The following is a 26,726-nucleotide window of genomic DNA, read 5'->3' as shown; positions in this document are numbered from 1 at the left end:
TAATACAGTCTTCTATTGTATTCCCCTGTTTAATACAGTCTTCTATTGTATTCCCCTGTTTAATACAGTATTTTATTGTATTCCCCTGTTTAATACAGTCTTCTATTGTATTCCCCTGTTTAATACAGTCTTCTATTGTATTCCCCTGTTTAATACAGTCTTCTATTGTATTCCCCGGTTTAATACAGTCTTCTATTGTATTCCCCTTGTTTAATACAGTCTTCTATTGTATTCCCCTGTTTAATACAGTCTTTTATTGTATTCCCCGGTTTTATACAGTCTTTTATTGTATTCCCCTGTTTAATACAGTCTTCTATTGTATTCCCCTGTTTAATACAGTATTTTATTGTATTCCCCTGTTTAATACAGTCTTCTATTGTATTCCCCGGTTTAATACAGTCTTCTATTGTATTCCCCTGTTTAATACAGTATTTTATTGTATTCCCCTGTTTAATACAGTCTTCTATTGTATTCCCCTGTTTAATACAGTCTTCTATTGTATTCCCCTGTTTAATACAGTCTTCTATTGTATTCCCCTGTTTAATACAGTCTTCTATTGTATTCCCCTGTTTAATACAGTCTTCTATTGTATTCCCCTGTTTAATACAGTCTTTTATTGTATTCCCCTGTTTAATACAGTCTTTTATTGTATTCCCCTGTTTAATACAGTCTTCTATTGTATTCCCCTGTTTAATACAGTCTTCTATTGTATTCCCCTGTTTAATACAGTCTTCTATTGTATTCCCCTGTTTAATACAGTCTTCTATTGTATTCCCCTGTTTAATACAGTCTTCTATTGTATTCCCCTGTTTAATACAGTCTTTTATTGTATTCCCCTGTTTAATACAGTCTTCTATTGTATTCCCCGGTTTAATACAGTCTTCTATTGTATTCCCCTTGTTTAATACAGTCTTCTATTGTATTCCCCTGTTTAATACAGTCTTTTATTGTATTCCCCGGTTTTATACAGTCTTTTATTGTATTCCCCTGTTTAATACAGTCTTCTATTGTATTCCCCTGTTTAATACAGTATTTTATTGTATTCCCCTGTTTAATACAGTCTTCTATTGTATTCCCCGGTTTAATACAGTCTTCTATTGTATTCCCCTGTTTAATACAGTATTTTATTGTATTCCCCTGTTTAATACAGTCTTCTATTGTATTCCCCTGTTTAATACAGTCTTCTATTGTATTCCCCTGTTTAATACAGTCTTCTATTGTATTCCCCTGTTTAATACAGTCTTCTATTGTATTCCCCTGTTTAATACAGTCTTCTATTGTATTCCCCTGTTTAATACAGTCTTTTATTGTATTCCCCTGTTTAATACAGTCTTTTATTGTATTCCCCTGTTTAATACAGTCTTCTATTGTATTCCCCTGTTTAATACAGTCTTCTATTGTATTCCCCTGTTTAATACAGTCTTCTATTGTATTCCCCTGTTTAATACAGTCTTCTATTGTATTCCCCTGTTTAATACAGTCTTCTATTGTATTCCCCTGTTTAATACAGTCTTTTATTGTATTCCCCTGTTTAATACAGTCTTCTATTGTATTCCCCTGTTTAATACAGTCTTCTATTGTATTCCCCTGTTTAATACAGTCTTCTATTGTATTCCCCTGTTTAATACAGTCTTTTATTGTATTCACCGGTTTAATACAGTCTTTTATTGTATTCCCCTGTTTAATAAGGTCTTCTATTGTATTCTCCTGTTTAATACAGTCTTTTATTGTATTCCCCTGTTTAATACAGTCTTTTATTGTATTCCCCTGTTTAATACAGTCTTTTATTGTATTCCCCTGTTTAATACAGTATTTTATTGTATTCCCCGGTTTAATACAGTCTTCTATTGTATTCCCCTGTTTAATACAGTCTTCTATTGTATTCCCCTGTTTAATACAGTCTTTTATTGTATTCACCGGTTTAATACAGTCTTTTATTGTATTCCCCTGTTTAATAAGGTCTTCTATTGTATTCCCCTGTTTAATACAGTCTTTTATTGTATTCCCCTGTTTAATACAGTCTTTTATTGTATTCCCCTGTTTAATAAGGTCTTCTATTGTATTCCCCTGTTTAATACAGTCTTCTATTGTATTCCCCTGTTTAATACAGTATTTTATTGTATTCACCGGTTTAATACAGTCTTTTATTGTATTCCCCTGTTTAATAAGGTCTTCTATTGTATTCCCCTGTTTAATACAGTCTTCTATTGTATTCCCCTGTTTAATACAGTCTTTTATTGTATTCCCCTGTTTAATACAGTCTTCTATTGTATTCCCCTGTTTAATACAGTCTTTTATTGTATTCCCCTGTTTAATACAGTCTTTTATTGTATTCCCCTGTTTAATACAGTCTTCTATTGTATTCCCTGGTTTAATACAGTCTTTTATTGTATTCCCCTGTTTAATACAGTATTCTATTGTATTCCCCTGTTTAATACAGTCTTCTATTGTATTCCCCTGTTTAATAAGGTCTTCTATTGTATTCCCCTGTTTAATACAGTCTTCTATTGTATTCCCCTGTTTAATACAGTCTTCTATTGTATTCCCCTGTTTAATACAGTCTTCTATTGTATTCCCCTGTTTAATCAGGTCTTTTATTGTATTCAAATTCTTGTTTTGTTTCAAAAGCAAAAATCAAATGTCGATATCTGAACTGTAATAAATCCAAGCGAGCGGAGTCAGCAGAGACTCTCTGATATCCAGTACTGGGATATGATCATCATGGGAAGGTGTGCTAATAAACGGTTGTAGTGAGTCAGACTCAAGACCAGAGACTCTCAGCCTGGTTAACATCTCCAGCTCTCAGCTGGTCAGCTGGAGTGACTATAGGAGTGGGACTCTACTCTCCCATCAGGGATGGAACTGGAACAACTCTTATGCTGGGACATCAGCATCATGTACTGTGGGAAAAGAAGGTGCATTACTATATAGTTACAGTGAGTCAGTCTCATGACGGACAGGACCCAGTCTGCTTCATTATGACAATGATCTATTACAGCCCTTAGCTGGTCTGATAGGTTCTGGGACTGGGACCACTCTCACATCAAGAGATGAGACTGGGCCAGGACTGTTCTCAAGTGCAGAGATGGGACTGAGACAGGACTGAGACAGGGACTGTTCTCAAGTGCAGAGATGGGACTGAGACAGGACTGAGACAGGGACTGTTCTCAAGTGCAGAGATGGGACTGAGACAGGACTGAGACAGGGACTGTTCTCAAGTGCAGAGATGGGACTGAGACAGGACTGAGACAGGGACTGTTCTCAAGTGCAGAGATGGGACTGAGACAGGACTGAGACAGGGACTGTTCTCAAGTGCAGAGATGGGGCTGAGACAGAACTGAGACAGGGACTGTTCTCACATGCAGGAATGGGACTGGGCCAGAACCGGACAGGGTGTGAGTTGGCCAGAACTGGACAGGGTGTGAGTTGGCCAGAACTGGACAGGGTGTGCGTTGGCCAGAACTGGACAGGGTGTGAGTTGGCCAGAACTGGACAGGGTGTGAGTGGGCCAGAACTGGACAGGGTGTGAGTTGGCTCGGACTAAGCCAGGACTGGGACAGCAGCTGACGGAATTAAGGCGTTAGGTAATGGTGATTGATTGTGGAAACGAGCCTGGCCTGGCCCATGGCCTGGCTGGAGAGCATTACAAGCGGCAGCTGGGAATTTCAGATGTTAGGATGAAGAAAATACTGTAACTCCCCACTCCTCCCTGCAGCACACACACACACACACACACACGACACCCTGACCGAAACAAGAGGAAACACTCAACCACTGAAGTCTTGATGAGGGCTAGTGTCACCAAGAGAATAAACTCCGCCCCTCGGGCGTGTCCAGAGGAGAAATATTAGTCATGTTACCAGACGTCTTTGAGTCCTCCCAAAGCTGCCGAGGAAGTGTAAGAATCTGATGAGGGAATTACAGTATTGTGAAAGCTGAAGGGTGGGAGTAATGATTTATGTATGTCTATGGGTGGAACATTCTCTCTGGAAATTCTCTTCGCTCTTGGAACATTCTCTCTGGAAATTCTCTTCGCTCTTCTATCTTAGATTGAACTGTCTCAGAATTATTTCCAGGATATCTGTAGTTCTGGTTAATTCATCAGGCAGCAGTATGCTTTGTTCCTCGATGGCCTCACTGTGATGTCTGGTGTGTTTATGGTTCACCACTTAGTGACTATCAGATAACAATCCACTGACCTGGGAGATGAGAGGGGAGGACAGAGGAGGAGGAAGAGGAGGAGGAGGAGGAGGAAGAAGAAGAAGAGGGAGAGGGGGTCCCAAATACAAGCACAAGACTACACACTTAATATGGCTGTATAAAAATTCCATTAGACACACAGAGATAGTAATATAGACATTCCACAAGATACACATAGACTCAGGCATGGACAAACAGAGATAGTAATATAGACATTCCACAAGATACACATAGACTCAGGCATGGACACACAGAGATCGTAATATAGACATTCCACAAGATACACATAGACTCAGGCATGGACACACAGAGATAGTAATATAGACATTCCACAAGATACACATAGACTCAGGCATGGACACACAGAGATCGTAATATAGACATTCCACAAGATACACATATACTCAGGCATGGACACACAGAGATAGTAATATAGACATTCCACAAGATACACATAGACTCAGGCATGGACACACAGAGATAGTAATATAGACATTCCACAATATACACATAGACTCAGGCATGGACACACAGAGATAGTAATATAGACATTCCACAATATACACATAGACTCAGGCATGGACACACAGAGACGTTTATACACACACATACAGACTCAAATGCACACTGACACACACACACACACACACACACACACTGTGTGGACAGAACATGACCCCAGTCAGAACAGCCCAGAGACTAGCCTATCTAATGCCTAGCCTGCCCCTCCCTGAAGAGAGAGAGAGGAAAAGGAGAGAGGGGGAGGAGAGGAGGTCACAACACCAGTCAGAGCAGAGCCGGCTGCATAGACTACCCCTCTCTGAAGAGAGAGAGAGAGGAGAGAGGGGGAGGAGAGGAGATCACAACCCCAGTCAGAGCAGAGCCGGCTGCATAGACTACCCCTCTCTGAAGAGAGAGAGAGGAGAGAGGGGGAGGAGAGGAGACCACAACCCCAGTCAGAGCAGAGCCTAGCCGGCTGCATAGACTGCCCCTCCCTGAAGAGAGAGAGGAGAAAGGGGGAGAGGGAGGAAAGGAGACCACAACCCCAGTCAGAGCAGAGCCTAGCCGGCTGCATAGACTGCCCCTCCCTGAAGAGAGAGAGGAGAGAGGGGGAGAGGGAGGAAAGGAGACCACAACCCCAGTCAGAGCAGAGCCTAGCCGGCTGCATAGACTGCCCCTCCCTGAGCAGCAACAACAACCAGATATATCACAGTCTTAACATATGTTGATGAGCCCCAGATCTACTATGTGTGTGTGGGGGGGGGGGGGGGGGGGAGGGGTGAGGACATTGCCTGCTGAACTTCAGGTCTTGTAAACCTTCAACCCATTTCTCCTGTGAAGCATCAAGCTTGATAAGAGTGTTGTTGTTATAAATGTTGTTATTCCTGACTCCTCCCTCCTTGCTCCTCGCTCCAGGGCTCTAACAGGGTTTAGCTAGGTGACTCCCCTCTCCAGGGCTCTAACAGGGTTAGCTAGGTGACTCCTCTCTCCAGGGCTCTAACAGGGTTTAGCTAGGTGACTCCTATCTCCAGGGCTCTAACAGGGTTAGCTAGGTGACTCCTCTCTCCAGGGCTCTAACAGGGTTTAGCTAGGTGACTCCCCTTTCCAGGGCTCTAACAGGGTTAGCTAGCTGTTAGCCGTAACATTCATTATAGTGATAACAACATGTTAGCTATCTGTTAGCTGTAACAATCATTATAGTGATAACAACATGTTAGCTATCTGTTAGCTGTAACATTCATTATAGTGATAACAACATGTTAGTTGTCTGTTAGCTGTAATATTCATTATAGTGACAACAACATGTTAGCTATCTGTTAGCCGTAACATTCATTATGGTGATAACAACATGTTAGCTATCTGTTAGCCGTAACATTCATTATAGTGATCACAACATGTTAGCTATCTGTTAGTTGTAACATTCATTATAGTGATAACAACATGTTAGCTGTCTGTTAGCCGTAACATTCATTATAGTGATAGCACCCTGTTAACACTGCAGCCTACACAGCACCACAGAGAGTTAGAAGAGAGGTCAAAACGGAGATAAAGAAAGAACTACATCATGTTTGACTGCCCTGACTGCCCTGACTGCCCTGACTGCCCTGTTGCTGTAGCTGATCCATGTCCTGCTGCAGTAGTTTGTTTTGATCATGCACATGTGTGTGTGTGTGTGTGTGTGTGTGTGTGTGTGTGTGTGTGTGTGTCCGTCCATTCCCCCTTGCCAAGCCTTCTGCAGCCTGCTGCCACTGTGTGAGATGACAGTCATTACAGAGCATTAGTGGTTCTGAGAGTGGCTACCCTGGGCAGCTTTCCAGACCATGCAGGCGGATGAATACACACACATACACACACACACACACACACACACACACACACACACACACACACACACACACACACATCTTAGCAGCACAGGGCATGAGCCCCTAATTGACTACAGCAACATACCCCTCCCTGCTGGTTGACCACAACGGTCTGTCTAGGCAGTCTCTCTACAGTCACCAAATCAAATTTTATTGGTCACATGCACATGGTTAGCCGATGTTAATGCGAGTGTAGCGAAATGCTTGTGATTCTAGTTCCGACAATGCAGTAATATCTAACAAGTAATCTAACAATTTCATAACAACTACCTTATATACACAAGTGTAAAGGAATGAATAAGAATATGTACATATAAATATATGGATGACTGATGGCCGTGCGGCATAGGCAAGATGCAGTAGATGGTATAGAGTACAGTATATACATATGAGATGAGTAATGTAGGGTATGTAAACACTATATAAACTGGCATTATTTAAAGTAACAAGTGATACATGTATTACATCCATTGTTTAATTATTAAAGTGACCAGAGATTGAGTCAGTATGTTGGCAGCAGCCACTCAATGTTAGTGGTGGCTGTTTAACAGTCTGATTGCCTTGAGATAGAAGCTGTTTTTCAGTCTCTTGGTCCGTGCTTTGATGCACCTGTACTGACCTCGCCTTCTGGATGATAGCGGGGTGAACAGGCAGTGGCTCGGGTGGTTGAGGTCTTTATTGATCTTTTGGCCTTCCTGTAACATCGGGTGGTGTAGGTGTCCTGGAGGGCAGGTAGTTTGCCCCCGGTGATGCGTTGTGCAAACCTCACTACCCTCTGGAGAGCCTTACGGTTGTGGGCGGAGCAGTTGCTGTACCAGGCGGTCAGACAGGATGCTCTCGATTGTGGATCTGTAAAAGTTTGTGAGTGTTTTCGGTCCTGTTGGTTCTTTCTCACATGTGGATCCCCCTGACCACATAAACATTACACCCACATCCAATGAGATCCTGGAGATCCCAGTCCAACCACGGTCAGGCCACAACATCACCTCCCAACACACTGGCAGGAACACGTTGACCTAGTTGAGATCCTGGAGATCCCAGTCCAACCACGGTCAGGCCACAACATCCCCTCCCAACACACTGGCAGGAACACGTTGACCTAGTTGAGATCCTGGAGATCCCAGTCCAACCACGGTCAGGCCACAACATCCCCTCCCAACATACTGGCAGGAACACGTTGACCTAGTTGAGATCCTGGAGATCCCAGTCCAACCACGGTCAGGCCACAACATCACCTCCCAACACACTGGCAGGAACACGTTGACCTAGTTGAGATCCTGGAGATCCCAGTCCAACCACGGTCAGGCCACAACATCCCCTCCCAACACACTGGCAGGAACACGTTGACCTGGTTGAGATCCTGGAGATCCCAGTCCAACCACGGTCACGCCACAACCTCCCCTCCCAACACACTGGCAGGAACACGTTGACCTAGTTGAGATCCTGGAGATCCCAGTCCAACCACGGTCAGGCCATAACATCCCCTCCCAACACACTGGCAGGAACACGTTGACCTAGTTGAGATCCTGGAGATCCCAGTCCAACCACGGTCAGGCCACAACATCACCTCCCAACACACTGGCAGGAACACATTGACCTAGTTGAGATCCTGGAGATCCCAGTCCAACCACGGTCAGGCCACAACATGGCAACGTGTTTATCCATCTCTCTGACCCAACCACGGATCAGACAGTCATCTCCTAACAGAAACACACTGGCAGGAAAGCAGCAGTCCACAGGGTATATCAATTCCATCTTCCTCTGGGTGGAAAGTATCAACAGCAGGGTGACACGTCAAGTCTACAACTGACCCTGATCTTGGGACAGATAACCATGTTAGTTCTATTAGTGTAGCATGCACACGCACACACACACACACACTCACTCACACACGCACGCACGCACACACACAGACACACACACTCACTCACACACTCACACAGACAAACACACACACACACACACTCACACTCACACTCACAATCACACACACATTAGAGAAGCATATGTTGATTTGGTTATTGTGAAGAGGGTTCTTCTGAACATCCCAGGTCAGGAAGACAGGGAGGGAATTACTCTGTTACCCTGCTATGTTTAATGTAAGTAGGTAATATATCACATTCCACTTCACATCCCTTCCTCACCCCACCCTCCTGCAGCTGGTCTGCACCATAGAGGAACCATAGATGAACCCACGATTGTCCAGTAGTGTATAATACAACAGATATGACCTAGTTCATTGTGCAGAAGGTTGTGATTTCTCATCCCAGGTGAGGAAGACAGGGACGAGGGAGGAACTAGTATTACTAGTTGTAACATCCCGTTCCTCTCTCATCCCTCATCCCTCATCCCTCATCCCGAACCTTACAGCTGGGTTCTGGGCTGCTGTTCTCAGATACTACAGAATGTCACTAATTCACTCACATCCGGGTGGAAATAAAGAACGGACAGAAAATTCAACCCAAACAGAGAGAAAACACCCTAAGATGAGAGAGAGAGAGAGATAAGAGTGGTGAAATCTGGGAACAGAGTAGGACAGATGTAGCTGAACAGGACCTCCTCCTCTCCTGATCCTGAGCCAGAGGAGATGTAGAGATGCATTGTTATGCATTCCAGATGGGAACTGGAGACTATTTCCTCACCCTAGTGAGTGTGTTTCAAAACATGTGTTGCACTAAAGTAATAAATTAACTGTCTCCCACTCAAGACTTGGGTTTGGCTAAAAAATATAATTTAACACCCTCTACATCGCTCTCTCTCCCTAGTCTCTCTTGCTCTCCCTACAGTCTCTCTCGCTCCTTAGTCTCTCTCTCTATCTCTCTCCCTAGTCTCTCTCTCTCTCTCTCTCTCTCTCTAGTCTATCTCTCTCTCTAGTCTCTCTCTCTCTCTCTCCATAGTCTCTGTCTCTTGCTCTCTCTCTCCTTAGTCTCTCCCTAGTCTCTCTCTTTTTCTCTCTCCCTAGTCTCTCTCTCTCTCTCTCCCTAGTCTCTCTCTCTCTCTCTACAGTCTCTCTCTTCCTACAGTCTCTCTCTCTCTCCTTACAGTCTCTCTCTCTCCCTAGTCTCTCTCTCTCTCTCTCTACAGTCTCTCTCTCCCTACAGTCTCTCTCTCCCTACAGTCTCTCTCTCTCCCTACAGTATCTCTCTCTCTCTCCTTACAGGCTCTCTCTCTCCTTACAGGCTCTTTCTCTCTCTCTCCTTACAGTCTCTCTCTCTATCTCTCTCTCTCTCTCTCTCTCTCTCTCTCTCTCTCTCCCTCCCTAGTCTCTCTCTCCCTAGTCTCTCTCTCTCTCTCTCCCTACAGTCTCTCTCTTAATCTCTCTCTCTCTCCCTACAGTCTCGCTCTCTCTCTCTCCCCTTACAGTCTCTCTCTCTACTAAAAAAACTCTGCTAAAGTGAAAAATAGAGAGAGGTGGCCTGATCATTTTATTTGCGGTGTTGTTGGATTGGACGGAATACAACTGAATTGAAACCAGGGCTTCTACCTTGTGTTATGCGGTGGTGGGGGTTGGGACGGAGGACAACCTCATTGAAACTGCTTGTTTCTTGCATGAGTGTGTGTGTGTGTGTGTGTACCCTTTCAAAACAATTACCTGGCTTTTCATTACACTCACTGTACAGCTAGACTCCAGCCCTATTAAAGCCCAGCTCTTGCACGCCTTAATTGAAGTCTATTGCTCTCAATAACCACACGTGCAGCGTTGGATTGGTACTCCCTCAATAGTAAACATATGTATGTACACACCCATAAAGTCCCTACACCACTACAGCCCCTACAACTCTACACACCCATAAAGTCCCTACACCACTACAGCCCCTACAACTCTACACACCCATAAAGTCCCTACACCACTACAGCCCCTACACCCCCTACAACTCTACACACCCATAAAGTCCCTACACCACTACAGCCCCTACACCACTACAGCGCTACACCCCCTACAACTCTACACACCCATAAAGTCCCTACACCACTACAGCCCCTACAACTCTACACACCCATAAAGTCCCTACACCACTACAGCACTACACCCCCTACAACTCTACACACCCATAAAGTCCCTACACCACTACAGCCCCTACAACTCTACACACCCATAAAGTCCCTACACCACTACAGCACCTACACCCCCTACAACTCTACACACCCATAAAATCCCTACACCACTACAGCACTACACCCCCTACAACTCTACACACCCATAAAGTCCCTACACCACTACAGCCCCTACACCCCCTACAACTCTACACACCCATAAAGTCCCTACACCACTACAGCGCTACACCCCCTACAACTCTACACACCCATAAAGTCCCTACACCACTACAGCCCCTACAACTCTACACACCCATAAAGTCCCTACACCACTACAGCCCCTACACCCCCTACAACTCTACACACCCATAAAGTCCCTACACCACTACAGCCCCTACAACTCTACACACACATAAAGTCCCTACACCACTACAGCGCTACACCCCCTACAACTCTACAGCTCCTACACCCCCTACAACTCTACACACCCATAAAATCCCTACACCACTACAGCCCCTACACCCCCTACAACTCTACACACCCATAAAGTCCCTACACCACTACAGTGCTACACCCCCTACAACTCTACACACCCATAAAGTCCCTACAGCCCTACAGCCCCTACAACTCTACACACCCATAAAGTCCCTACACCACTACAACTCTACAGCTCCTACACCCCCTACAACTCTACACACCCATAAAGTCCCTACACCACTACAGCGCTACACCCCCTACAACTCTACACACCCATAAAGTCCCTACACCACTACAGCCCCTACAACCCCCTACAACTCTACACACCCATAAAGTCCCTACACCACTACAGCCCCTACAACCCCCTACAACTCTACACACCCATAAAGTCCCTACACCACTACAGCCCCTACACCCCCTCAACTCTACACACCCATAAAATCCCTACACCACTACAGCACTACACCCCCTCAACTCTACACAACCATAAAGTCCCTACACCACTACAGCCCCTACACCCCCTACAACTCTACACACCCATAAAGTCCCTACACCACTACAGCCCCTACACCCCCTCAACTCTACAGCTCCTACACTCCCTACAGCTCCTACACCCCCTACAACTCTACATCCCCTACAGCCCTACACCCCCTACAACTCTACAGCTCCTACACCCCCTACAACCCTACATCCCCTACAGCCCTACAGCCCTACAACTCTACAGCACCTACAGCCCTACACCCCCTACAACTCTACATCCCCTACAGCCCTACAGCCCTACAACTCTACAGCCCCTACATCCCCTACAGCCCTACACCCCCTACAACTCTACATCCCCTACAGCCCTACACCCCCTACAACTCTACAGCTCCTACACCCCCTACAACCCTACATCCCCTACAGCCCTACAACTCTACAGCCCCTACATCCCCTACAGCCCTACAGCCCTACTCCCCTACAGCCCTACAACTCTACATCCCCTACAGCCCTACAGCCCTACAACTCTACAGCCCCTACAGCCCTACAACTCTACATCCCCTACAGCCCTACAACTCTACAGCCCCTACAGCCCTACAACTCTACATCCCCTACAGCCCCTACAGCCCTACTCCCCTACAACCCTACTCCCCTACAGCCCTACTCCCCTATAGCCCTACAGCTCTCCTCCCCTACAGCGCTACACCCCCTACAACTTTACAGCCCCTACAGCCCCCAGCTCAAGACATGTATAGTAAGTGTACACACACACCCCCTCTCTCTCTCTTTCTCTCTAGGTCTGTAATGTATGGTCAGTGAGCCAGGTTTGTTTTTACGAGGGAGCTCAGTCAGGGTTGGAAACTAACACAGCCTGTGTCCCAAATGGAGCCCTATTCCCTATACAGTGCATTACGTTTCACCAGAGACCTATGGGCCCTGAATGGAAGTAGTGCACTACATAGGGAATAGGGTACCATTTGAGAAGCACGGACAGTGTCAATGTTGGATAGGACGTGGGTTCTTAATCTGGACAAAATCACCCACTATATCCTCATTGGAGGGAGAGAGCGGTCTATGATGGTCATCACCGGATGTGAGAATTATTTAATTTGTATTTGATCTTAACCTTATTGGAGAGAAGGACTAACTCCCCCATTATTGGAGAGAAGGACTAACTCTCCCATTATAACCTTATTGGAGAGAAGGACTAACTCTCCCATTATTGGAGAGAAGGACTAACTCTCCCATTATAACCTTATTGGAGAGAAGAACTAACTCTCCCATTATTGGAGAGAAGGACTAACTCTCCCATTATAACCTTATTGGAAAGAAGGACTAACTCTCCCATTATAACCTTATTGGAGAGAAGAACTAACTCTCCCGTTATTGGAGAGAAGGACTAACTCTCCCATTATAACAATACTGGAGAGAAGGACTAACTCTCCCATTATAACCTTATTGGAGAGAAGAACTAACTCTCCCGTTATTGGAGAGAAGGACTAACTCTCCCATTATAACCTTATTGGAGATTAGAACTAACTCTCCCATTATAACCTTATTGGAAAGAAGGACTAACTCTCCCATTATAACATTATAGGAGAGGAGGACTAACTCTCCCATTATAACATTATTGGAGAGGAGGACTAACTCTCCCATTATAACATTATTGGAGAGGAGGACTAACTCTCCCATTATAACCTTATTGGAGAGAAGGACTAACTCTCACATTATAATGTTATTGGAGAGAAGAACTAACTCTCCCATTATTGGAGAGAAGAACTAACTCTCCCATTATAACCTTATTGGAGAGAAGAACTAACTCTCCCATTATAACCTTATTGGAAAGAAGGACTGGTCTGAGATTGTAACTGGACATAACTAATAATAAACAGACCAGGATGAATGTTATTGCGTGAAATTGGCTAAAACTAAAACTGATGGAAAAGACTGGAAACTTACAGAACAGACTGGAAACTTACAGAACAGACTGGAAACTTACAGAACAGACTGGAAACTTACAGAACAGACTGGAAACTTACAGAACAGACTGGAAACTTACAGAACAGACTGGAAACTTACAGAATACTTACAGAACAGATTGGAAACTTACAGAACAGACTGGAAACTTACAGAACAGACTGGAAACTTACAGAACAGACTGGAAACTTACAGAACAGACTGGAAACTTAAAGAACAGACTGGAAACTTACAGAACAGACTGGAAAGAAACTTGGTGGTGATGGTAAATCTGCTTTACTTCTCGAAGAATTCTAAATTATTTAGTTGACCATGACCAAGGAACTTCCACATTACAGATTGAAGGAGACTGCCAAACCCCTTTCTGGTTTCAGCTTGGCTCGGCTGTTAATTATGAATCGGCACCTTTTTTTTCAATTTTTTGCCTAAAATGACACCCAAATCTAACTGCCTGTTGCTCAGGACCTGAACCAATGATATGCATGTTCTTGGTACCATTTGAAAGGAAACACTTTGAAGTTTGTGGAAATGTAAAATTAATGTAGGAGAATATAACACATTAGATCTGGTAAAAGATAATACAAAGGAAAAAAAGTGTTTTATTTTATATTTTTTCATCATCTTTGAAATGCAAGAGAAATGCCACTGTTTATCATTTCAGTTTAGGCCCAATTTTGGCCACTGGATGGTAGCAGTGTATGTGCAAAGTTTTAGACTGATCCAATGAACCATTGCATTTCTGTTCAAAACGTTGTATCAAGTCTGCCCAAATGTGCCTAATTGGTTTATTAATACATTTTCAAGTTCATAACTGTGCATTCTCCTCAAACAATAGCATGGTATTCTTTCACTGTAATAGTTACTGTAAATTGGATAGTGCAGTTAGATTAACAAGAATGTAAACTCTCTGCCCATATCAGAGATGTCTATGTCCTGGGAAATGTTCTTGTTACCTAAGAAGAAACCGAAGAAGAAACTATTGGAAAAATCAACAATCACAACAAAATATTAACTTATTTCTTATCAAATCATTAGACATGTAATTAACCCTTAAAGCGCCAACAGGTGTCAATGTTAACCTTAAGAGGTCAAAAACGTCATTGTTAAAATAAAATGTAATTGAATCCTTCAAAACAATAGTTTACTATGATTTCTGTGTTAATACGGAGGAATTAAAAATAATCTAGGGGCAAATCCAAAAATGTTGACTCAATTGTGCACTTTGCAATAAAAGCACCACATTTGGCACGCAAATAGATGTATGTAGCCTTAAAATGTATACAGGTAACTGCCAAAATAATGACAAAAATTGAGTAAATGAGGGATAGAAAGTATATTGGAAGCAGGTGCTTCCACACAGGTGTGGTTCCTGAGTTAATTAAGCAGTTAACATCCCATCATTAACATCCTGTCATGTATAAAAATGCTGGGCAGGCCATTATTTTGGCTACCATGGCATAGGATGTACAGTTGATGTCTGAAGTTTACATACACTTAGGTTGGAGTGATTTAAACTCGTTTTTCAACCACTCCACAAATGTATTGTTAACAAACTAGAGTTTTGGCAAGTCGGTTAGGACATCTACTTCGTGCATGACACAAGTCATTGTTTACAGACAGATTATTTCACTTATAATTGACTGTAGCACAATTCCAGTGGATCAGATGTTTACCTACACTAAGTTAACTGTTTTTAAACAGATTGGAAAATTCCAAAGAATTATGTCATGGCTTTAGAAGCTTCTGATAGGCTAATTGACATCATTTGAGTCAATCGGAGGTGTACCTGTGAATGTATTTCAAGGCCTATCTTCAAACTCAGTGCCTCTTTGCTTGACATATTGAGAAAATCTAAAGGAATCAGCCAAGACCTCAGAAAATAATTGTAGATTGTAGAAAATAACCAAGTCCGGTTCATCCTTGGGAGCAATTTCAAAATGCCTGAAGGTACCACATTCATGTGTACAAACAATAGTACGCAAGTATAAACACCATGGGACCACGCAGCCGTCATACCGCTCAGGAAGGAGACGCATTATGTCTCCTAGAGATTAACGTACTTTGGTTTGAAAAGTGCAAATCAATCCCAGAACAACAGCAAAGGACCTTGTGAAGATGCTGGAGGAAACAGGTACAAAAGTACCTATATCCACAGTACAACGAGTCCTATATCGACATAACCTGAAAGGCGGCTCAGCAAAGAAGAAGCCACTGCTCCAAACCCGCCTGTGCTACGGTTTGCAACTACACCTGGGGACAAAGATCGTACTTTTTGGGGAAATGTCCTCTGGTCTGAAGAAACAAAAATAGAACTGTTTGGCCATAATGACCATCGTTATGTTTGGAGGAAAAAGTGGGAGGCTTGCAAGCCGAAGAACACCATCCCAACCATGAAGCACCGGGTGGCAGCATCATGTTGTGCTTTGCTGCAGGAGGGATTGGTGCACTTCACAAAATAGATGGCATCATGAGGTAGGAAAATTACGTGGATATATTGAAGCAACATCTCAAGACATCAGTGTTAAAGCTTGGTAGCAAATTTGTCTTCCAAATGGACAATGACCCCAAGCATACTTCCAAAGTTGTGGCAAAATGGCTTAAGGACAACAAAGTCAAGGTATTGGAGTGGCCATTACAAAGCCCTGACCTCAATCCTATAGAACATTTGTGGACAGAACTGAAAAGGTGTGTGCAAGCAAGGACGCCTACAAACAGTTCTGTAAGGAGGAATGGGCCAAAATTCACCTAACTTATTGTGGGAAGCTTGTGGAAGGCTACCCGAAACGTTTGACCCAAATTAAACCTTTTAAAGGCAATGCTACCAAAATACTAATTTAGTGTATGTACACTTCTGACCCACTTGGAATGTAATGAAATAAATAAAATCTGAAAGAAGTAATTCTCTCTACTATTATTCTGACATTTCAACCTAGAGAGCTTTTTTCAACAAGGTTCGGCTTTTTCAAGACAGGCTTTATTACTGCCAATTTTTTGTGAGTTGGTGGTCGAATAATTTTGCACGCTCAATTTTTCAGTTTTTGAATTGTTAAAAAAGTTTGAAATATCCAATAAAAGTCGTTCCACTTCATGATTGTGTCCCACTTGTTGTTGATTCTTCACAAAAAAATACAGTTTTATATCTTTATGTTTGAAGCCTGAAATGTGGCAAACGGTCGCAAAGTTCAAGGGGGCCGAATACTTTCGCAAGGCACTGTATCTAAGGTAAAGTAAGGTGATTTTGTACACTGTCATACCTAGTTATAACTAGATGGCTGCACCATCGAGATCATCCTGACGGGTTGCATCACTGCCTGGTATGGCAACTGCTCGGCCTCCGACTGCAAGGCACTACAGAGGGTAGTGCGAATGGCCCAGTACATCACAGGGGACAAGCTTCCTGCCATTCAGGACCTCTCTACCAGGCAGTGTCAGAGGAAGGCCCTAAAAATTGTGACTCCAGCCACCCTAGTCATAGAATGTTCTCTCTGCTACCGCACGGCAAGCAGTACCGGAGCTCCAAGTCCAGGTCCAAGAGGCTTCTAAACAGCTTCTACCCCCAAGCCATAAGACTCCTGAACAGCTAATCAAATGGCCACCCAGACTATTTGCATTGCTCCCTCCCCCCACACCCCAACTACGCTGTTACAACTCCATTGTTATCTATGCATTGTCACTTTAATAACTCTACCTACATGTACATATTACCTCAATTACCATGACACCGGTGACACCGCACATCGACTCTGTATGGGTACCCCCTTTATATAGCCTCCACATTGACTCTGTACCAGTACCCCTGTATATAGCCTCCACATTGACTCTGTACCAGTACCCCCTGTATATAATCTCCACATTGACTCTGTACCGGTACCCCCTGTATATAGCCTCCACATCGACTCTGTACCAGTACCCCCTGTATATAGCCTCCACATTGACTGTACCAGTACCCCCTGTATATAGCCTCCACATCGACTCTGTACCGGTACCCCCTGTATATAGCCTCCACATTGACTCTGTACCGGTACCCCCTGTATATAGCCTCCACATTGACTCTGTACCGGTACCCCCTGTATATAGCCTCCCCATTGACTCTGTACCGGTACCCCCTGTATATAGCCTCCACATCGACTCTGCACCGGTACCCCCTGTATATAGCCTCCACATCGACTCTGTACCGGTACCCCCTGTATATAGCCTCCACATTGACTCTGTACCGGTACACCCTGTATATAGCCTCCACATTGACTCTGTATCGGTACCCCCTGTATATAGCTTCCACATTGACTCTGTACCGGTACCCCCTGTATATAGCCTCCACATTGACTCTGTACCGGTACACCCTGTATATAGCCTCCACATTGACTCTGTATCGGTACCCCCTGTATATAGCCTCCACATTGACTCTGTACCGGTACCCCCTGTATATAGCCTCCACATTGACTCTGAACCGGTACCCCCTGTATATAGCCTCCACATTGACTCTGTACCGGTTCCCCCTGTATATAGCCTCCACATTGACTCTGTACCGTAATACCCTGTATATAACCTCCACATTGACTCTGTACCGGTTCCCCCTGTATATAGCCTCCACATTGACTCTGTACCGGTACCCCCTGTATATAGCCTCCACATTGACTCTGTACCAGTACCCCCTGTATATAGCCTCCACATTGACTCTGTACCGTAACGCCCTGTATATAGCCTCCACATTGACTCTGTACCGTAACACCCTGTATATAACCTCCACATTGACTCTGTACCGGTACCCCCTGTATATAGCCTCCACATTGACTCTGTACCGGTACCCCCTGTATATAGCCTCCACATTGACTCTGTACCAGTACCCCCTGTATATAGCCTCCACATTGACTCTGTACCAGTACCCCCTGTATATAGCCTCCACATTGACTCTGTACCGGTACCCCCTGTATATAGCCTCCACATTGACTCTGTACCAGTACCCCCTGTATATAGCCTCCACATTGACTCTGTACCGGTACCCCATGTATATAACCTCCACATTGACTCTGTACCGGTACCCCCCTGTATATAGCCTCCACATTGACTCTGTACCGGTACCCCCCTGTATATAGCCTCCATATAGACTCTGTACCGGTACCCCCTGTATATAGCCTCCACATTGACTCTGTACCGGTACCCCCTGTATATAACCTCCACATTGACTCTGTACCAGTACCCCCTGTATATAGCCTCCACATTGACTCTGTACCGGTACCCCCTGTATATAGCCTCCACATTGACACTGTACCGGTACCCCCTGTATATAGCCTCCACATTGACTCTGTACCGGTACCCCCTGTATATAACCTCCATATAGACTCTGTACCGGTACCTCCTGTATATAGCCTCCACATTGACTCTGTACCGGTACCCCCTGTATATAGCCTCCACATTGACTCTGTACCGGTACCCCCTGTATATAACCTCCATATAGACTCTGTACCGGTACCCCCTGTATATAGCCTCCACATTGACTCTGTACCGGTACCCCCTGTATATAGCCTCCACATTGACTCTGAACCGGTACCCCCTGTATATAGCCTCCACATTGACTCTGTACCGGTACCCCCTGTATATAGCCTCCACATTGACTCTGTACCGGTACCCCCTGTATATAGCCTCCACATTGACTCTGTACCGGTACCCCCTGTATATAGCCTCCACATTGACTCTGTACCGGTACCCCCTGTATATAACCTCCATATAGACTCTGTACCGGTACCCCCTGTATATAGCCTCCACATTGACTCTGTACCAGTACCTCCCTGTATATAGCCTCCACATTGACTCTGTACCAGTACCCCCTGTATATAGCCTCCACATTGACTCTGTACCGGTACCCCCTGTATTTCGCCCTGCTATTGTTGTTTACTGCTGCTCTTTAATGATTTGTTTTTCTTATCTTTTTTTGTATTTTTCTTAAATGCATTGCTGGTTCAGGGCTTGTAAGTTAGCATTTCCCTGTAAGGTCTAAACCTGTTGTATTCGACACATTTGACATATAACATGAGATTTTATAATCATAGGCGAGTACATGAGGTGATCTGCAGGTGACCTGTCTATCTGCTCAACGTCCCTGATACACTCCCCCCTCTGATGATAATATGTAGAACTTAGAGAAACATGGATTCAAGTAGACTTCCTGGTCCTAGAACAGTGAATTCTCAGGGAACACACAGCAGTACAGCTCTGTGTAGATTCAGAGTAGATCTGAGTTCTGTATTGCACTTACAGTATATAAATTATTTGTACCATTGACATATTTTTCTATGCACAAAAAATGTAATTTTGGTTTTGTACACGGTCATATGATACGTGGGACAGAAAAGTACAATCTTAGGCGAGTACATGGGGTGTCATATCTCAGCAGAGGGTCTGTCTATCTGGTCAACATCACTGATACAGATCCCCCTTCACCCTCTGGTGGTACGGGTAACTTGTCATTACGTCTCCAGAGAAACCTATAAAACCAGCACTAAGAGGGGTCTCCTTCACAGACACCTTCCTTTGGTGTTGAGATGCGATGCTTTTACTAGGGGGGGGTTCCAGGTCTATGTCAGCCTATTCATTAAAGTTTAACTTGATATAAAGTTTAACTTGGAAATATATAGTTGCTATTCCTCTGTCATCAAACTGTAGGTCAAAAGTAGCCATGTGCTCAGTAGCCAATCAGTTCAGAGAGAAGGAGCATGAAGGAGACAGACAAGTACCAAAGTAAATGTGTTTGATCAGTAGCCAATCTGTTCAGAGAGAAGGAGCATGGAGGAGACAGACAAGTACCAAAGTAAATGTGTTTGATCAGTAGCCAATCTGTTCAGAGAGAAGGAGCATGAAGGAGACAGACAAGTACCAGAGTAAATGTGTTTGATCAGTAGCCAATCTGTTCAGAGAGAAGGAGCATGAAGGAGACAGACAAGTACCAGAGTAAATGTGTTTGATCAGTAGCCAATCTGTTCAGAGAGAAGGAGCATGAAGGAGACAGACATGTATCAAATAAATGTGTTTGTTGCTTTAATCATCAAGTTTACCTTTCCATTTTATATTGTGACCCACATTTTAATGAGCTCATTTGAATAAAAAAAATGAGGAAATGTGAAGAATTGAAAATGTGTATAAGATAAAACCTAGAGACAAGACCTAGAGACAAGACCTAGAGACAAGACCTAGAGACAAGACCTAGAGACAAGACCTAGAGAATCATAATTGAAGTGAAGAAAGCTTTCATGGTAAACTCTGAAACAGCTTTTCATAGACATGTCCCTATATCTCACACACGATATAGGCATTGAAGGAGCAATCATATGTCACCTGCCATGCACCTGACTCTGTCAACATTGTACAGCCTCTATCCCCATCAGGCACTTTTGGTTCCCCATCTGCCCATTTGGAAAAGGTGAGGGGATGGCCTTTCAAATCTACCTGAAACTTCCCCTCTTTACTGTTGTCAACATTGAGCCATGCATTCTTCAAAGCCCCTTCAAAGACCTGAGTGAGAGCAGTGTTTTCCTCCCGGTTCTTCGGCAAAGCCAACACCAAGCCCCTCTTGGTACAGAACTGAACAGCATCGTCAAAGGAACCCGGTCTCTTGTGTGACACAAAGTACTTCTTGTCAACTCTTCTGGTGAAGTCATAGTTTATGGCTGAAGAGAAACCAGGTATTAATGCAGTCGCTCTAACATTAAAAGGGGAAACAAAAGTTGTCTTTTTATATTTCCCTAACGCCAACACATGACTAAATTCACACCTCCTTTTCCCAAATTACGAATACTGCATAATTTATGTTGAATGCATACTTAGTAAGAGACAATATAATCTACGGATGCAGTATCTTAATTTGAGCCAGTTTCACACAGCAGGAAAATGATCCTGCAGCAACAGGAAATATGAATTGTTATGTGGATTATAATGAATGGACATTATTTGTAGGGATTGATGATCCATGTTTTGTTAAGGAAAAACAAGTCTGACATTGTTAAGTGGAAATTAAACTTTAGAAGCCTTTTAAAACCTCGAGGACACTACAAGTTTGCATTTACTACTGTGCAGGAAAATTCTCAGTGACAACAGAGTGATCAAATTAAGATCCGGGATCTGTAATGTTGCATTCAAGTACATATCCTCATGCTCTCTGAAATTCACTTCCTTACCCAACTCCAGTTTGACCAAGCTTTCTTGCAGGGGTTCCAGGTCTAAGTCTGTGAAAACAGAAGGTGTGACTAGAGAGAACCAAATAATAAATACATAACCAGGAAGAGATCAATCAGCTGTATACCAGTAGCTCCTGCAGGGCCCGGGGGTCCAGGTGGACCAGGTGGACCAGGGACTCGTTCATCTCGACCAACTAAACAAGGAACTCCAGAGAGTTCAGGAGGTCCAGGTGGCCCTATGGAGAGATAATAGAAATGTGGATGGCTGTATAATGATGGGAGACAATAGAGTTGTGGATGGCTGTATAATGATAGGAGATAATAGAGATGTGGATGGCTGTATAATGATAGGAGATAAGAGAGATGTGGATGGCTGTATAATGATAGGAGATAAGAGAGATGTGGATGGCTTTATAATGATAGGAGACAATAGAGATGTGGATGGCTGTATAATGATAGGAGATAATAGAGATGTGGATGGCTGTATAATGATAGGAGATAGAGATCTGGATGGCTGTATAATGATAGGAGATAAGAGAGATGTGGATGGCTTTATAATGATAGGAGATAATAGAGATATGGATGGCTGTATAATGATAGGAGATAAGAGAGATGTGGATGGCTTTATAATGATAGGAGACAATAGAGATGTGGATGGCTGTATAATGAGAGGAGATAAAGAGATGTGGATGGCTGTATAATGAGAGGAGATAAAGAGATGTGGATGGCTGTATAATGATGGGAGACAATAGAGATGTGGATGGCTGTATAATGATAGGAGACAATAGAGATGTGGATGGCTGTTTAATGATAGGAGATAGAGATCTGGATGGCTGTATAATGATAGGAGATAAGAGGAGATGGAGAGATAATAGAAATGTGGATGGCTGTATAATGATGGGAGACAATAGAGTTGTGGATGAATGTATAATGATAGGAGATAATAGAGATGTGGATGGCTGTATAATGATAGGAGATAATAGAGATGTGGATGGCTGTTTAATGATAGGAGATAGAGATCTGGATGGCTGTATAATGATAGGAGATAAGAGAGATGTGGATGGCTTTATAATGATAGGAGATAATAGAGATATGGATGGCTGTATAATGATAGGAGATAAGAGAGATGTGGATGGCTGTATAATGAGAGGAGATAAAGAGATGTGGATGGCTGTATAATGAGAGGAGATAAAGAGATGTGGACGGCTGTATAATGATGGGAGACAATAGAGATGTGGATGGCTGTATAATGATAGGAGACAATAGAGATGTGGATGGCTGTATAATGATAGGAGATAAGAGAGATGTGGATGGACTTATCGTTAACGAAAATACGTTTTTTTAAAGGTTTTCCCAAATTTCCAAGATGGAGGAAAATCTTTACTTTATGAACAATTGAGGCAAATATGTTCAGCATAACTCACTAAACACCAGCCCCTTTTCACAGGTTTATTTTGGCAAATGGTACAAAGCCTCTTTCTAGGAATTGATGTGGTTATCTAATTGAGGTCTTCAGAGTTCTTTGTCTTCCAAAAAAATGGTGAAGGGTGTTGTGACCCCCTTACGTGAAGGGTGGTCATGAACCTGTCAGACTCTACCTCTCTCTCCAGGTGGACCAGGAAGTCCAGGCATGCCTATGGAGAGACAACAGGTATAGGGTTCATCACCATACTGTACACACCAAAGACAGCTTCAACTAGCCTGTAAAGTGCTCTGCAGTCTGATCTGGCTTAAAGTGGCACTTTCTTACAAAATCAACAGTCTTTGTTATTGTTTTTTTATGTTTTATTTTTTATCAAAGGCTAACAGCAGGAAATATACCGGATTGGGCTTTCACATTATACCCTAGCCCCAGTTATGTTTGGCAACTGGTACAGACAAAGCCTGTTGTAGGAGTAGGAGGGTTTATCTAACCGAGGTAATTCAGAGTTCTTTGTTCTCCATCATCAGGTACGCAAATTAATGTACATGCTTAAAGTGACAGTTTACTCCAAAATCAACCGTCTTATATTTTGGGTTATGATAGGGTAAGTTAGCTGTACTAAGCTTGCAACTCATTTACCTCCAGAAGGCCCAACAGGCCCACGAGGGCCAGGAGAACCAGGAAACCCGGGCATTCCTCTAGGACCCTGGCATTCACACTTCTCCATCTGGCCTGGCAGAACCAGCAGGGAGAAGACACAGAGCCCCAAAGTCAGAGGTCTGCTCAGAGCCATAACCTAAAACACCAGGGAGAAGAACACAGAGACCAAAGTCAGAGGTCTGCTCAGAGCCATAACCTAAAACATCAGGGAGAAGAACACAGAGACCAAAGTCAGAGGTCTGCTCAGAGCCATAACCTAAAACATCAGGGAGAAGAACACAGAGACCAAAGTCAGAGGTCTGCTCAGAGCCATAACCTAAAACATCAGGGAGAAGAACACAGAGACCCAAAGTCAGAGGTCTGCTCAGAGCCATAACCTAAAACATCAGGGAGAAGACACACAGCCCCAAAGTCAGAGGTCTGCTCAGAGCCATAACCTAAAACATCAGGGAGAAGACACACAGAGACCCAAAGGGACAGTAAATCACTGGTGTCATACAAACAGAAGAACAGGAAACATCTGCTCATAAATTACATGATGGGAACCTTTACTGTCAATGGGATCAACAAGAATACAAGCTGTTGAAAAGCAGCATGTGGAATATGTGAATGTGTCATTTCAACAGCTTGACTCTGCCACTTTGTTGCCAGTTGAGGGATGGCACGGAAACGTAACCTCTCTCAAATGAGACAGATGGACTGATTGATGACAGGACTAACAGGAGATCAACATGCTAGTTTAAACAGAAGCTATTGGTGTGTTTACAAAGACTCAAATAGAAACAGCAACAGAACCAGTGAAGTAATAGGAACATCGATTGATGACAGGATAACACAGTTAGAATCAGCTCATAACACATTGATAATCTATATTCTTCCATAGTCGATGGTTGTAATGATTGAAATGACCGTTGAACATCCGTACAGCTTACATATTGTGCCTTTAAACTGCAGTAATATAATTAAGACAAAAACTAAACAAGTGGGAACCATACCTCTTAAGTTGATGTGCTGGGAATGGATGTGATGTTTCTGTCCTGCTTTGTAACAGAATGATAGAGAAATGGGTTGGTGCAGCAACTTATAAAGACATTGGTAAACAACACGTCACTTTGAAGGATTCATTATGATCGGGAAGTACTTGTGAAGTTCATTTACAGTTCACTGGAAAAGAGACAAAAACTTGGAATGTAAAACCCAGAGTGCCCTGTCAATGTTCACATTTATCACAAAATACTGATGCACGTGGAATCATCTAGCAAGAACACAAACAAATCTCTGACATCCCATTGCGAAAATTCCACTTTAGTTCCATTCCACTTCTGGTGAGTTTGAGTAAGGAAGACTTCCAGACCAAGGCAAAAACAAGGACACAATTATCTCATCCGAACGACTTCGTATCTTTTGTAGTTTGAGTTAGCATGCAATGTTATTATTCCCGGCTCACATTTGGCTGTTTCAACTCAGGAGAAGCATTATATTATATATTCACAGACAATATTTTTGTAGTAAATATTTATTCTGTTTGCCTTCATGGGCTTTTCTTTCACCCCATTTAACAGTTGCACCACCAGGTATATCAACCTTTCTATTAGAACCTATTAAACACACCACCAGGTATATCAACCTTTCTATTAGAACCTATTAAACACACCACCAGGTATATCAACCTTTCTATTAGAACCTATTAAACACACCACCAGGTATATCAACCTTTCTATTAGAACCTATTAAACACACCACCAGGTATATCAACCTTTCTATTAGAACCTATTAAACACACCACCAGGTATATCAACCTTTCTATTAGAACCTATTAAACACACCACCAGGTATATCAACCTTTCTATTAGAACACACCACCAGGTATATCAACCTTTCTATTAGAACCTATTAAACGCACCACCAGGTATATCAACCTTTCTATTAGAACCTATTAAACGCACCACCAGGTATATCAACCTTTCTATTAGAACCTATTAAACACACCACCAGGTATATCAACCTTTCTATTAGAACCTATTAAACACACCACCAGGTATATCAACCTTTCTATTAGAACACACCACCAGGTATATCAACCTTTCTATTAGAACCTATTAAACGCACCACCAGGTACATCAACCTTTCTATTAGAACCTATTAAACGCACCACCAGGTATATCAACCTTTCTATTAGAACCTATTAAACACACCACCAGGTATATCAACCTTTCTATTAGAACCTATTAAACGCACCACCAGGTATATCAACCTTTCTATTAGAACCTATTAAACGCACCACCAGGTATATCAACCTTTCTATTAGAACCTATTAAACACACCACCAGGTATATCAACCTTTCTATTAGAACACACCACCAGGTATATCAACCTTTCTATTAGAACCTATTAAACACACCACCAGGTATATCAACCTTTCTATTGCCAGAGCTAAGGATGATGTCAAAGCGTTTAAGTACAGCCATTTGGAATTTGTGGTCTGTATATTTTATCATTTCATTTAGGATAACACAACACCACAGGCCTTTTTTGGGGTTGGAGGGTTTGTATTTTGTCCTGCAGTTCATTCAATGTAATTGGAGAATCCAGTGGGTTCTGGTCGTCTTTAATAGTTGATTCTAAGATTTGTATTTGATCATGTTTTCTCTGTTTGTTGTTTGGTATAGGGCCAAAAAGATTGGAGAAGTGGTTTATCCATCCATCTCCTTTTCGGATAGTTAACTCTTCTTGTTGTTTGTTTAGTGTTTTCCAATTTTCACAGAAGTGGTTGGAGTCTATGGATTCTTCAATGACATTGAGCTGATTTCTGACGTTCTGTTCCTTCTTTATCTGTATTCTGTATTTCTGTATTGTTTTAGTGATTCACCGCAGTGAAGGTGTAGACTCAGGTTTTCTGGGTCTGTTTTTGGTTGGACAGGTTTCCCCATTTCTTTCATAGGT

General features: G+C 43.1%; 1 protein-coding gene across 1 annotated transcript; it reads right to left on the bottom strand.

Moving 5' to 3' along the window:
• Positions 1-20,593: 20,593 nt before the first annotated feature.
• LOC139424097 (mannose-binding protein C-like) lies at positions 20,594-23,919 on the bottom strand. Its single transcript, XM_071175793.1, has 5 exons — positions 23,763-23,919; positions 23,299-23,334; positions 21,826-21,936; positions 21,701-21,748; positions 20,594-21,193 (listed from the first exon to the last, which is right to left on the bottom strand). The coding sequence occupies exons 1-5, from the start codon at positions 23,914-23,916 to the stop codon at positions 20,814-20,816; spliced, it is 729 nt and encodes a 242-aa protein (XP_071031894.1). The 5' UTR covers positions 23,917-23,919; the 3' UTR covers positions 20,594-20,813.
• Between the last annotated feature and the right edge of the window lie 2,807 nt (positions 23,920-26,726).

This window comes from Oncorhynchus clarkii, chromosome 13 (assembly GCF_045791955.1).
Source record: "Oncorhynchus clarkii lewisi isolate Uvic-CL-2024 chromosome 13, UVic_Ocla_1.0, whole genome shotgun sequence".
Classification (NCBI taxonomy): domain Eukaryota; kingdom Metazoa; phylum Chordata; class Actinopteri; order Salmoniformes; family Salmonidae; genus Oncorhynchus; species Oncorhynchus clarkii.
This window is presented reverse-complemented; position numbering and strand designations above follow the sequence as displayed.